Genomic DNA, 15,029 nt, shown 5'->3' with positions numbered 1-15,029 from the left:
ATAAAAGTGGGGTCCCCGCAACACCTGCCTATTTTCTGTCAACCTGAGGACCAAACAAAGTGTCCCCACAAAGAGCTAAATACACACACTAGCCCACAGTGCTTTATCAACTAAATGCCACATATGTCACTCAGAGTAGCTTTTCCTTGGTTTCCAACCACCACAAGGACCCCACAAAGAGACTAAAACAGAGTACAACACACACACACACACACACAAGCTCAATTTCGTTTTCTCCCTGTATCTTTTACTCGGCTATTCCTGCCCCCCCACCAATCCTCACCCCACCAATCCTCACCCCACCCCTTGACTTTTCCGGAGCTGCGTAGTGGATTATGAGAAGGGGAGCAGATGTTGCAGATTGACATTTCGCATTGGCAAAGATCAGAAGTATTAATCTTACATAATTCTCATAACGCTGCATTACATGTGCTCCATCTCCACGGCACACAGGATTAGCTCTTTGTGGCTCTCAGATATTTGCGTGCATGTGTTGTGCATAGTGCGTTTCTGAAGTGGTGTTTAATCTGCTGAAAGGCATTCCCATTTCTCCAGACAGCCGCCTCCTGGATACATCCTGACCAAACAAACCAAGGCAACCCGGGTACAGGCGCGAGTGGAGGGGACGGAGGAGGGACGCGAAAGTGAAAAGCTGCAGAACTGAAAATCAAAATAGTGGACTCCACAAGACCTCGGAAGGCCTCGACGAAGTGGGGCCTCCATGAATCGCACCAGCGAGCATTAGGTGCCACCAGTTCACCAGTTGTCCTTTCTAGGACCACTTTTGGTAGGTATTGACCATAAGCCTCATCATGCTCTGGAGATGCTCCTACCCAGTCGTCTAGCCATAGTCATCTACCCAGTCATCTAGCCATAGTCGTCTACCCAGTCGTCTAGCCATAGTCGTCTACCCAGTCATCTAGCCATAGTCGTCTACCCAGTCATCTAGCCATAGTCGTCTACCCAGTCGTCTAGCCATAGTCGTCTACCCAGTCGTCTAGCCACAGTAGTCTACCCAGTCATCTAGCCATAGTCATCTACCCAGTCATCTAGCCATAGTCATCTAGCCATAGTCGTCTACCCAGTCGTCTAGCCACAGTCGTCTACCCAGTCGTCTAGCCACAGTAGTCTACCCAGTCATCTAGCCATAGTCGTCTACCCAGTCATCTAGCCATAGTCATCTAGCCATAGTCGTCTACCCAGTCGTCTAGCCACAGTCGTCTACCCAGTCGTCTAGCCACAGTAGTCTACCCAGTCATCTAGCCATAGTCGTCTACCCAGTCGTCTAGCCATAGTCGTCTACCCAGTCGTCTAGCCATAGTCATCTACCCAGTTGTCTAGCCATAGTCGTCTACCCAGTCATCTAGCCATAGTCGTCTACCCAGTCATCTAGCCATAATCGTCTACCCAGTCGTCTAGCCACAGTAGTCTACCCAGTCGTCTAGCCATAGTCGTCTACCCAGTCGTCTAGCCATAGTCGTCTACCCAGTCGTCTAGCCAGAGTAGTCTACCCAGTCGTCTAGCCATAGTCGTCTACCCAGTCGTCTAGCCACAGTCGTCTACCCAGTCGTCTAGCCACAGTCGTCTACCCAGTCGTCTAGCCATAGTCGTCTACCCAGTCATCTAGCCACAGTAGTTTACCCAGTCGTCTAGCCATAGTCGTCTACCCAGTCATCTAGCCATAATCGTCTACCCAGTCGTCTAGCCACAGTAGTCTACCCAGTCGTCTAGCCATAGTCGTCTAGCCAGTCGTCTACCCAGTCATCTAGCCATTGTCGTCTAGCCATAGTCGTCTATCCAGTCGTCTAGCCATAGTCGTCTACCCAGTCGTCTAGCCAGAGTAGTCTACCCAGTCGTCTAGCCATAGTCTACCCAGTCGTCTAGCCACAGTAGTTTACCCAGTCGTCTAGCCATAGTCGTCTACCCAGTCATCTAGCCATAATCGTCTACCCAGTCGTCTAGCCACAGTAGTCTACCCAGTCGTCTAGCCATAGTCGTCTAGCCAGTCGTCTACCCAGTCATCTAGCCATTGTCGTCTAGCCATAGTCGTCTATCCAGTCGTCTAGCCATAGTCGTCTACCCAGTCGTCTAGCCAGAGTAGTCTACCCAGTCGTCTAGCCATAGTCGTCTACCCAGTCGTCTAGCCACAGTCGTCTACCCAGTCGTCTAGCCACAGTCGTCTACCCAGTCGTCTAGCCATAGTCGTCTACCCAGTCGTCTAGCCACAGTAGTCTACCCAGTCGTCTAGCCACAGTAGTTTACCCAGTCATCTAGCCATAGTCGTCTACCCAGTCGTCTAGTCATAGTCGTCTACCCAGTCGTCTAGCCATAGTCGTCTATCCAGTCGTCTAGCCATAGTCGTCTACCCAGTCGTCTAGCCATAGTCATCTACCCAGTCGTCTAGCCATAATCGTCTACCCAGTCGTCTAGCCACAGTAGTCTACCCAGTCGTCTAGCCAGTCATCTACCCAGTCATCTAGCCATAGTCATCTACCCAGTCATCTAGCCACAGTAGTCTACCCAGTCGTCTAGCCATAATCGTCTACCCAGTCGTCTAGCCACAGTAGTCTACCCAGTCATCTAGCCATAGTCATCTACCCAGTCATCTAGCCATAGTCGTCTACCCAGTCATCTAGCCACAGTAGTCTACCCAGTCGTCTAGCCAGTCATCTACCCAGTCATCTAGCCATAGTCGTCTACCCAGTCATCTAGCCACAGTAGTCTACCCAGTCATCTAGCCATAGTCGTCTACCCAGTCATCTAGCCACAGTAGTCTACCCAGTCGTCTAGCCAGTCATCTACCCAGTCATCTAGCCATAGTCGTCTACCCAGTCGTCTAGCCACAGTAGTCTACCCAGTCATCTAGCCACAGTCGTCTACCCAGTCGTCTAGCCACAGTAGTCTACCCAGTCGTCTAGCCATAGTCGTCTATCCAGTCATCTAGCCATAGTCGTCTACCCAGTCATCTAGCCATAATCGTCTACCCAGTCGTCTACCCAGTCATCTAGCCATAGTCGTCTACCCAGTCGTCTAGCCACAGTCGTCTACCCAGTCGTCTAGCCACAGTCGTCTAGCCATAATCGTCTAGCCCTCATACGTTCGTGTGGACTCCCCCATCACTAGCAATGCCCCCAACACTAGGAGGGTGAAACTGCACTGCGCCTCGTCTTTTCAAACTGCTGCTGATGCAGCATCGCTAGGGAGTCAGCGTGTCCAGAGGAAAACCCAGCTCCCCAGCTCCGATACACAGTACAACAGCTAACAGACGCCTGACGTGCTGACCAACATCTCTCTAGGAGTGATGTGGGGAGGAAGTGCCATCAACCCACCCCCAAGAGAGCAACGTTAATTGTGCTCTCTCTGACTCTGGCTGCTGATGGCAAGCAGTGTGACCCGGGATTCGAACCATTTTGGTATTCAAAGTCATAACTGGGTCCCTTTTTGACGTTAATGCTGGCTTGTGTGCCGCATAGAGCCCAGGCTTGATACTGGCCTTTGCCTGTCACAATCTATGCAGGAGCATGTGTGTGTGTGTGTGTGTGTGTGTGTGTGTGTGTGTGTGAGCAGCGGAGTTTTATTTTCAGTTGCAGTGGATCAAAGGCACTCCAGACTACCGCTGGCATTTAAAGGTGAAAGGATGAAGTTTGCAGACGGGAGGTCAGAGAGGTTAATCAAAATGAATGTTGGGGTCGAGGTTATGCGGCGGGAAACAAAAGGTCACAGGGGTGTCCTTCTGAACGGAGAAACACAGGGAACTCTGGGTGACTTTTAGACATTGTGTGTATGTACAGTACTGTGCAGTACGTTTCAGGCGTTGGATATGCTAATAAACCAATACACGCAGTAGGCAGCGGTCGGAGTGTGGTGTTGGTCAGGAGAGTCATTAAAAAATACAGTTAGAAGGATACAGATTTGGTAGCTGAGTCACAAGCACAGTCATTTTACCGTCCTTCATAGCAAAAATAGCGTCAATGTGGCCTGTGCAAAAGTTTGGACATCTGCCAGAGTCAGAACTCAGTAATACTCCCAAACACCTTTGGGAGAAATGATTGCTTTGCTGAAGGCCTGCAGTTGGGCGTGATATTCCTGGGTCGTCTTGCTGCACAGCTTGTTTACGGCCTATCCAAAAATGACCTATGGTATTTATATTGGTCAGGGGACAGTGAGGGCCATTTAAAAAGCTATGCATTGAGAGGGTATATACAGAGCGACTTCCAAAAGAGCTTCTCTATTCACTATACTCTTCATAGCCCTCCCCAGCCTTGTGGGCAATGATTACTTTGGACAGTTGCTGAGAGGCAGCCATATTTGATGAGCATCAGTACAAGATTAGCTCCTTTAGTTTGATTAGCTACTAAAGCTATGCTTACCCACATTGGGTTACCTGCACAAGATCCTTAGGATGCTTAAGTGCTTTGACCCTCTGTATTGCCATTGTGCAGGTAGCTCTAACTAAGTCCGGGTTTTGTGTGAGCTGGTCCACATCCACAGCTCACTGGCCCACATTCCAGAATGTTGGTGGGGGCTTAGCAGTGGTCAGTGGGATTGCCCCCAGTCAATAAGCAGTGAGCCACATTCTGGAATGGTGATGTGGGTCGGTTATAGGCTGGTCAGTGCAAGGTTGGTGTGGATTTTGACTTTGACTCACCTCCTGAATTGCATCACACTCCTGTTAAAAACAGCAAATGTGAAGACATTTGAGGAGCAAGGAATGGACTGGCTGAGCTAGCCCTAGTGTGCTAATCAGCTAGTCATGCAGTATTAAATCTGCAGTGTATTGCTTGTCTTTGTTGTTGTTGTTAGCCTTGCAGTCATTAGCTTGCTAACAGAGTAACGTTCTGCAGTTCTATCACATGCAGCCACATTAAACTGAGTGATCTGCAGCCTGAAGCTGAGCAAATTGAATGTTGTGGGTCTGAAATGCTAAGCAGTTCGAAGTAGTTTGCCGCTCTGGCTTGTGAACAGATGCACCTGCTACTTGTACGGGTTTGAAAAGGGAAACGCTTGGTTTCAGGCAGTGATTATTGGGCCAGTTCTGTTGCTGAAGTCGCTAACAGTGTCCCCTCGCCCCTCTGAGACGCTAATGAAGTAGTGCATCAGACCTTAATGTGCCACCAGAGATTCCCCTGAAAAGGGCAGTACATTAAAAAAGTTTTTCTTTGCCAAAGTATCATTTATTTCGCAGTGCAGCACCACTACATAGATGTACAATTATACACCAGAGCCCATCGACTGATGCCCAGATCACCAGCTGGCCACTAACCCATGTCTCACTGGACAAGGCTGCTGTTGTCCAGATGCCAACTGGGTGGTGGACCTTTCTCAGCACAGCAGGGACACTGACAGGGCCGACATTGGATTTTTACACTCGTCAATGTCACTGCTAGGTTGGGAGTGGCCTGAAGAGTCATCCAAAAACAGCCAGCCACAAACATAACTCTGGGGTCAGAAACTGACCGCTGATGGTATATGTATAGAGCAGTGGTTTTCAACATTCGTTCTGGGGAACCACTGGACTGCACCGTTTCAGAAATTCTCAGATATGCTCCTCAGATAAGCACCTGATTCATCTCATGAAGGGCCTGATAATCAAAGCAGTGGTTCCCAACCCTGGTCATGGAGGACTCCCTGACCTGCACAATGTAGTGTTTACCCAGCCCCATAGAACCCTAAAACCTTGGGGAGCCTAGACCTCGCTTTGAGAACTTTGGGTCTAGAGCAGTGGTTCCCAACCCTGGTCCTGGAGGACTCCCTGACCTGCACAATTTAGTGCTGACCCTGTTCCCAACACATTAGAAACCTGGAGGACTCTAGCCCACACTTTGAGAACTATAGGTCTAGAGCAGTGGTTCCCAACCCTGGTCCTGGAGGACTCCCAGCTGGCACAATTTAGTGCTGACCCAGATCCAAAGACCCCTGGAAACCTGGGGACCCTAGCTCACACCATGGTTCTTAAGCAGTGGTTCCCAATCTTTGTCCTGGAGCACTCCCTGATCTGCACAATTTAGTGCTTACCCAGCCCCAAAGAACCCTAAAACCTTGGGGAGCCTAGACCTCGCTTTGAGAACTTTGGGTCTAGAGCAGTGGTACCCAACCCTGGTCCTGGAGGACTCCCTGACCTGCACAATTTAGTGCTTACCCTGTTCCCAACACATTAGAAACCTGGAGGACTCTAGCCCACACTTTGAGAACTATAGGTCTAGAGCAGTGGTTCCCAACCCTGGTCCTGGAGGACTCCCTGACCTGCACAATTTAGTGCTGACCCAGATCCAAAGACCCCTGGAAACTTGGGGACCATAGACCTTGCTTTGAGAACTTTGGGTCTAGAGCAGTGGTTCCCAACCCTGGTCCTGGAGGACTCCCTGACCCACCTGATCCAGCTAATTAGCTAATTATCAAGCACTTGAAGTTCAGTTGAAGGTGGTGTGTTGAAGCAGGAAACCACTGCTCCAGAAGACCTTGAAGTGCATCAAGAAACGGGCTACCATGTCTAACTGTACCTCAGCAAGGCCACTAAGCCAGGTGGGGGTTTCTGAAGAAGTAAACCGGCCAAGATATGGCTGAAGTGCATTGTTAGAAGATACGTTTTATTGATCTACATCTGTATGAATGTCACACTATGATGGAAATCATAGATACAGAGTCCACAGATATCATTAAAATGCTGACTAGGACACCAGTACAGAGTCAACAGGAGTAAAAACAGGCCGTAGAAAATGAACCGAGCTGTCGGACGGCGTGGAAAAAGGGAGTGTGTGCAATGCCTGTGTGTGACATGCGAAGAAGCACTTAGCATTACTGTCAAATTCATGATGCTCACAGCCACAAAAACGCTGCCCTCCTTCCGCCCACAGGAGGTCCGCCTAACACGATTGTGAAACCTTTGTTGTCACAGTGTCGCTGAGCTCTGGTGGCAAGGTTAAACTGCTTCTTAATCGAGTGAGACAAATTTGAACTCGTCATTGAAGATATTTTTGAATATGTATTTTCTATATATACATTTTTATGGCCATCATTTACAGCCAGGATTTTGCCCTTATAATTAAACAGGCTATTTTTTGTTACTGTTAAATCTTTAAAAAGGTTCTTCACATATCTAGGTTCTTTATGGAGCCAAGTATGGTTCTTCCATGGTATTGCTCAAAGAACCTTTAGTAGCACCTTTATTTTTAGGAGTGTGTGGCAACTAAGAAGGCCATACAGTAACTGAGCACACTGAAACAACTGCCTTCAACTGCATGAGAACCAACAGCCAACGCTACCAAAGTGGGCTCATCGCCCTTTACAACCAAAGTGGAACGAAGGGGAACCAGTTCGTTTCCAGCTGGGAACTAAAAATAGTAGGTTTTAATGCGAGGAAGGAGAAAGCAACAAAGGTGGAATGAGGTTCTTAGACCCTGTTCTTAGATCACCTGGTCACTTACCGTGACTAGTTTCTGGATCGTATCCCAATAAGACTTCAACCACATACGTTTACACTGGGTAGCCAAATACGTCTCCCGTTCTGATTGCTGTGTTGGACGGAATATGCAAATCATTTCACATGCCCTTGAAGGTCATGTGGTCGTCGCCCCCCATGATTGTCTTCGAGTTCGGGTTGTTGAATGTGGAAGAGGTGGATGTGTTTACACTGCTATAACGTGGCTCAACTGCGTCTCAGACCACCTCCTGAAGTGGTTTGAGTGATGGGATTTGTACCTGGTTTGAATTATTTGTATTAGCTGTGTTTACACTTGCATTTTTACGTGGCTTGGCCTAATCCGGATATAATCCTGATACTCAAGACGCATTAAGTGACCAGGTGTTAACATGGGGGTCTAAGAATCCTGCACAGAACCAGTTTAAGATCCAGAATTTGATTCATTTGATCAAAAGAGCTAACAGTGAAACCTCCAGCCAGGATGAAAGCGCTAACAGGCCCAAGAAATAACCTGATACACTGCCGTTTTAATGGCAAAGGACAGAAGGAGCTTTTCAGCTGTCAATAATGCTGGAATTCAGCCCACGTGAGGCTCTCTGTCACTCCACTTCAGTCCTTCCTTTCCTACCAGCTTTGTACAGCGAGACAAAAGCGGACACGATGCGAACTCTTCAAGAGGTGGACTGCATGACTATAACAACAGATGGGTAGACCTCAAGGGCTACGTTATATACATTTTATACAAGGGAGCTTGTCACGAAAAAAGCTAATCACATTTTCTTTTTTCACCCACACCTCCTGCTTCCCAAGTGGGCTAAAGTGAAGCCCACGTCAGTCAATCGCTGGGTCGAGTAAGTCGCGAAGCCACCTTCCTCCACTTGAGTGCCACAGCCGCCGCTGTGCTTGGTGCTGAAAAGATGCTGCTAGAAATTCACAAGACAAAATAGCTAGCTTACTAGAACTGCTTGCACGCTATCTCGTTCGACAGGCGGCCGTGGCGGCAGCTCTAGTGAGCACGGACACGTCAGGATGGCGGTGGAATCGATAATCCGGGTGGTTCTGACATCAGTGACGCTGAGTACATTGTAGATCCTCTTAAACCTCTAAAAAAAAAAGCTACCGGCGTGCTGCCGATGAAAAGAACCCCGCAGTGTCACTCATTGTTCGCCTGAAGCAAATAATAGAACAGAATGTGAAGCCCAGGAAGGAAGACTCTTCTAGCCTTGTTAACCTAAAGCAATCCGTACTGAAGGACATGTCAAACAGATACACTAGGAATCGGGCCCCAGATTTCAAACTCTATCCAGCCGACATGCTCAAGTGGGGCTCACATGGGCTTTGGGTGGGCCTGGGCTCTGAATGGGTTCGTATGTATGTTGTTGCTGGGACCTACGCACCCCACGTGCAGTGGACAACCCAGATGGGCCAATGTTTAAACCCTGGCGGGACCCTGGTGGGCATCTGTATGTGGAAACCATGGACAAAAATATATGGTTCCCGGTTGGGCTACCCATACATACCCATCTATGTCGAGAATTTCCTACAACACTATTAGTATTGCTTGAAAATAGCAGTCCACAGGCATCATTCACCCAACTGGGGCAACCTGGTGCAGTTGTGACAGGAGGAATGAGTGAAAATCACCCCCATACTGTGAGCAAAGGTTGATGAAACCCTGTTACCCCAACTTTTTGCAGCAGAAGGTGGTTGTACTGAGAACTGCTTTAAAAAGGCTGTATACTTATACAAACAGTCTGAGCTTGAACATTTAGCTAGAACAAGCAGTGTTTTTGTTACATCCCAGATAAAAAGCCCATGTGGGGCCTGTATGGGTAGCCTAACTAGGAACCAGTACGTTTTATCCATGGGTTCCATGTTGGCTCCACATATGGATGCCCATCAGAGTCAGTGATGGGAGCAGGAGGGGTTAAACATGGGCCCAATCTGGGTTGTACACTGCACATGGAACTTAGATGGGACCCATGTGAGATTAAGGTGGGCTGTAACGATGGTGCCCATTTGGGAACATACAATGCAGGCACATACCCACGTTGAACCCATGTTAAAACCTGAAGACTTTTAAGGGGCTGAAGACCTTTGCGAGGCACTGTATTCTTAAAAAAACCTGTAAAACAGAAAAATAAACCAAAGCCCTTCTATGAGGAGGCGTGTCTCAACTTTTTACTGGTACTGCATTTTAAACACATTTCCAGGTAAAGTGACTTAAGTGAATACCCAAAGCAAAGCCTACTCAGAATGAAGTGTCTACATTCTAATTCAATCTAATTCAATACTTACAATAATTAAGCTCATGAATCACCAACGAAAGACTCTCCGATACGAAATATTTTGATGGCACGTCTCTAAATGACATTATTATTCAAGTAATCATAGATAATCAGACTTCTAAGTTACCACTTTGTTTTACCACGACACTCAAATCATTTACATTCATAGATGTTCACGACAGACAAATACCAATTGAAACAGTATTTTTGCACATTCTTCTCTGTCAACAAATCTAATCTATTTTAAACATGTTTATACTGATGATGAGAACCAATGCACAGAAACTCTCAACAGTAACGTATTCATAAGCTTATGGCAAGGCAGAAACGGTGCTCTGCTAAGTTCGTTTCCATGAAATCTTTAACGAAAGAACCACTGCTGATATCGGTTTGAGAAGGAACACAAACATTTGAAACAAACAAAAATAGACCTTATTTCCTTATGTTCATTCAAACAGCCAGCAGCCGACACATCTCGCCTCGTGGTGGTTCAGTGTTCCTCAAGTTGCAGCCGGATTTTGTTCTGTCAAGTCCACTGCTAGCAATTTAGCAGTGTAGTAATAGCAAAAGACCGAACCGGCTGAACCTGCTGTTGTTTCTGTGGTACTGTATTCTCTACACTATTGACATTCAGGCTGACTTACTACTGTAAGATACCTGAAACGAGTCCGATGCCGACCTGTACCTTACTGGAGTCCTCCACCTTAAAATATGGCTCGTTAAGGCCCTACAGATTTGCCAGTGAATCCTGTGCCTGTCGCCTGGAGCCCTCTTAGCATCTATCATTGCAGTAACTTCTTACAATTACACGCCTGCCCGCTGGTTCTGTTTGGGTGTCAGTCGGTCCCTCTTGGTCAAGATCCATTATATGAGAAAGGTCAGAGTATTTTAAACAGGGTTGAATTGGGAGCTGTGCAGTGGTAGTCCCAATCCCAATTAGCATGAAACGGTTTGCATTCGCAAATTAAGGATCGGCATAAAAGACTGACAACTTCCAATCTCCTCACTGCCCCTTTGCTCATTTTACACCAGCCTTAGCACTGGCATACACAGAATACCTTAAAAGATCAGGCCCCTAGTGCTAAGGAAGTGGCTGAATTGGGACACGGCCACAATTTGCTGGCCTTGTTGTTGCGTTGCCATTATCAAGGTGGATGACCTCTTGAGTGTACACTCCCTAGTGGCCGAAGCAGCTGTAAGCGACGCGGCTCAGGCCGTTCTTTCAGATATCTGGGCTGCCGAGTTTCAGCGAGGTTTTGGACAGGTCGGTGTGGACGGTTGACATGGCGATGGTGTCGTACTCGTCCTCCCGGACCGAGAGGCTCTTGCAGAGGCGGAAGGCTCGCAGGTCCCGCTGGAAGTTGCGGTTCAGGAAGCCGTAGAAGACGGGGTTGACGCACACGGAGCACATGGCGGTCAGGTGGCAGAGCGAGAAGAGGGGGTTGTGGGTGCAGTTCATGGCCACCTCGTGGTTCCAGTCGATGACGGCGTTGAAGACGTTGAGCGGCAGCCAGCAGACGGCGAAGGCCACCACGATGGAGAAGAGCATGGCATTGATGCGCTTGGTCTCGTTGTTGCGGTACTTGTTCTCCCTCATTCTGTCCATCAGGTTCTTCCGCTGCCTCAGACGGCCGTAGATCTGAGGAGACGGGGGGTTAGAGGAAAGGGAGGGAGCGAGCGAGAAAAGGAGTAAACGATGTCAATAATGTTTCATTGCACATGTAAAACATATTAATGGAAGACAGCTTAATGCAGTGTGATGTACATATCTGTGCCCGTATGTAAATCCATAGTGGGTGTGACCCGAACCTGAGGTTTACGTGTCATAAAAATCTTCACAATACTCAAGTGCCATCAGAATGAATCTGAAATCTGCTATAAAAAGCAGACAGATTTTCAAAGACACACATACACACACACACACACACACATATCCTGCATGGCCTAGAGGAAGAGCATCATTAAAAGCACAGAGAGAAGAAACTCGCTTCCCTGGCATGTCAAACGCTGAAGAGCAGTATGTGTTTGTTTGTGTGTGTGTGTGTGTGTGTAAGAGAGCGGACATGTGCATTCTCAGTCTCTTCCCATACTGAGTCACCACATTCTGACAGCTCTCTCTTTCCCTCTCTCTCTCGCTCTGTCCTTTATCCTCCTCCGCTCTCACTTTCTCCATCTCTCTGTCCAATCCCTTTCTCACAAACCACATAGGCAGAAAGAGGGAGCAAGGGAGAGGCCTCAGAGAGAGAGAGAGAGAGAGAAAAACGAGTTTGCGTCTCGCTCCCGTTTCGCCAGGCGTTAAGCCGGCTCCTCTAATGAAGCTCCGCAGTCACATTTATATTAAACTTTGGCTTAACGTCAGTTTCGTGTGTGTGCGTGAGTGGGGGGCCGTGTATGAGTGTGTGTGTGTGTGTGTGTGAGAAAGAGAGAGAGAGAGAGAATGTATTTTGTCTTGGCTTTTCATCTCAGGTATGTTTGCATGATGGTTAGCATGTGAACATTTCTTGTAGTGCTGGTTGATAGACTGTCTATACTCGTCGACGGGTGCTGGTGATGGTGTTGGTATGGCGGCAGGCAAAACGGGCTCAAGTTGCTGTTGCATTTTTGCTGTCACACACCAAACCCCTGCAAACTCCCACTCCCAAGTTAGGATAGGACATGATTTCAAACATTTCTTCTTAAGCAGCCAATCAATGGCCTTTTTTTTCCCACTGCAGGTCCAAACGGTTCTGAGCATAGAGGGTAAGGGTTCCGGTGGCTTGTATCGCTATCAAACTTGGCTAAGCTGTTTTCTCCAATCCTACTTGGGGCCACAGGAGCATTCAGTGTGAGGGCTTAATGACGTAAGGATCCGATGGTTGCCTTCCCAGTCTTAATGTTTCCAGTACGGAGAAGGGTGGAGACCATTTCATGGTCTGTGGAGGACTGAGTCGTTCAGAATTCAGAGAGTGTGTAGTCAACACATTTGGTTAATATGCTTAGTTTTGCTAACTTGTTAGCATGCTTACTTGCTGGCTGTGAAATCAAGGCCCGACAAATGGAAATGAGTGGAAAAACAAACCTTAACTGGTCTATCGGGTGCCTGTAGAGAAGTTCAAGTCAATAGAATTGCACTCTCTGAAGCAGATGAACATGTTGGCACCATGCCACTAATGGCAGGTATGTGCTAGAGGGGTATAAAGCCCCCCACCCGCAGCATTGAGCTGTGGAGCAGTGGAAGAACTTCTTCGTCTTCTCTGAAATCATGGTTGGTGCTCCATCCAGCTCTTGTCACTGACTACAGCCAAATCCTCACAGCAATGCTCCAAAATCTAGCAGTAGAGATGGTTACTCCAACAAAAGCAGGATCAGATCTTTTTGAATAGCCTTGATTACAAGCCTTGATTGATGTCCCTAAACGTTTGTCCAAAATTTCAAGCGCGTTTCCACCTTTAATCTTATTTATCACGAAAATACTCAACCGCAGAGGGCTGAGTTTTCACCCCAGTGCTTAATAGTGAGGGAATAAAAGTGGGCAGGGAAGTGTGCATTGAAAAAAAAAAGAAAATCAATTATAAAAAATGAAAACTGTCATGGATACACTTGTGTTGCAACGCTGATAAGCTTCGTCATAAATATTTAAACAAACATATCTACATGCTAACACGGATTTCACAGCTCGCGAGTTAATTGGACACATGCATTCAGAACCTGGCACTGAAACAGCCCTGTCAAAGCACACACACACACACACACAAACACACACACACACTTTCTCTCTGTCACTGTTTGATGATAATGTCAGTGTTGGCTGAGGCTTCAGTTACCCAAGACAACTGCACAATGTGACCCACAGGCACAAAGTCTGTGTGTGTGTGTATGTGTGTGTGTGTGTGTTCACTCTGTGTGCACTATGTATTTACTGCAGCGCTTCTGTTTAGTCCCTGTATTTGGGTTGATGGAAAACATGGAAACTTGTCCCTTTTCCGTTGTTGCAGCAAAGGTAGGGGTATCGCATTACATCAGGAAAAGCTCAATATACTCAATATATGTAGGGATGTCCCGATCGGAGGATCCAGTGGATTGGGATCGGGGCTGATCCAGGCATAATGTAATGGATCGGGTATTAGGTCTATTAATCCCAATCTAGAGCTGAGTCTTTTCCATCTGATGGCCTCAAGGCATCATTAACAGACATTATTGCCCAGCCGGCAGCAGCAGTGCGGACGTTCTCACAAGGTCAGTAAAGGAGTCGAGAGTCTGCAGTGAAGAGCTACTTCACATTGAAACATGAAAACACACCATAATATCCGAACCTTCATAAAACCATCACCGAACCGCTCTTTCCCGTTTTACCAGCGGGAGAACCGTCCACCTTCCTCTGTTCTTAAACCGGCAATGAGGAGCCCATTCAGAAGCGAGGGGAGTCTAGAGCTAATGCTAATACACACGTGCTATAGAAACCCCACTCACAGCACATATAATCCCCCACTATAAACCAGTCATTTCACAGCAGTAGACCAACAACGACCACCACTACACACATACCTCAGACACAAAGTCATTTGTTTAGGTTTACGTGGCTTCTGTACAAAAAATGACCAGCTACTACGTTCAGATGAGCATAAACGCTTGGTCTCGTAGCCAGGCTGTCTAGGCCTAACCTTAGATAAGTTAGCCAGCATGCTAAACCCCACAGATAAATCAACCTCATATCTGAGAGCACACAAGTCACAGGAAAGGTCTTAGGACTGTTTTCCACTGTCAGCAGACTGGCTCATCCTCGTTCGGTCTTTCAGTCTAATCTTTAAAACTACGGAGGGCTTGACCACAGTGTGACAACAATCCCCAATCAGAGGGCTCACACAGTGCGCCCACCCTGTGGCCTTCTAAAATGCACATGGGGGAATGAGTTGACACAGCAGACACGTCCGCATCGCTAAACTCGCAACTACGGCGGGTATTGTGAATGTTTTTCCCCCACGTGTTTTCAGAGCTCAATAATCTAGAAACCCTACATACAATTACCATAATTTATGCGCATGAATTACAAACGCACGACCACCGTATAAGGAAGCGAAACAGCTCTTAACATCTCTACAAACAAAACAGCTACTCTGGACGGAAATCGACGTTTCTTCTTTCTATATATCTGTTGCTCACTGCAGGGGAACTTGATAAGAGTGAGGCATTAGACGGATTACACGTCTAATCTCTCAGGATGATGCGGCTCAGTGAGGGCTGGGAAATTCCTGATCTGTCAGCAATCACTGCTGTAGCCTTCCAGTATCCAGGGAATCAAGCATGGACAGCACCTCTACAGCCAGGGGTGCTGTCAGGGCTTT

General features: G+C 47.5%; 1 protein-coding gene across 4 annotated transcripts in view; it reads right to left on the bottom strand.

Annotated features, from left to right (window-relative positions):
• Positions 1-9,574: 9,574 nt before the first annotated feature.
• Positions 9,575-15,029, bottom strand: part of npy1r (neuropeptide Y receptor Y1) — a 43,995-nt gene continuing 38,540 nt past the window's right edge. For all 4 annotated transcript variants that reach the window (XM_072669589.1, XM_072669590.1, XM_072669593.1 and 1 more), the window contains one exon: positions 9,575-11,347. In XM_072669589.1, the coding sequence (XP_072525690.1) occupies positions 10,931-11,347 (417 nt within the window). In that variant the 3' untranslated portion in view covers positions 9,575-10,930. The remainder of the gene's footprint in view (positions 11,348-15,029) is intronic.

Source organism: Salminus brasiliensis, chromosome 24 (assembly GCF_030463535.1).
Source record: "Salminus brasiliensis chromosome 24, fSalBra1.hap2, whole genome shotgun sequence".
NCBI lineage: Eukaryota > Metazoa > Chordata > Actinopteri > Characiformes > Bryconidae > Salminus > Salminus brasiliensis.
Note: the sequence above shows the minus strand (reverse complement) of the source record. Positions and strands in the feature narration are given on the sequence as shown.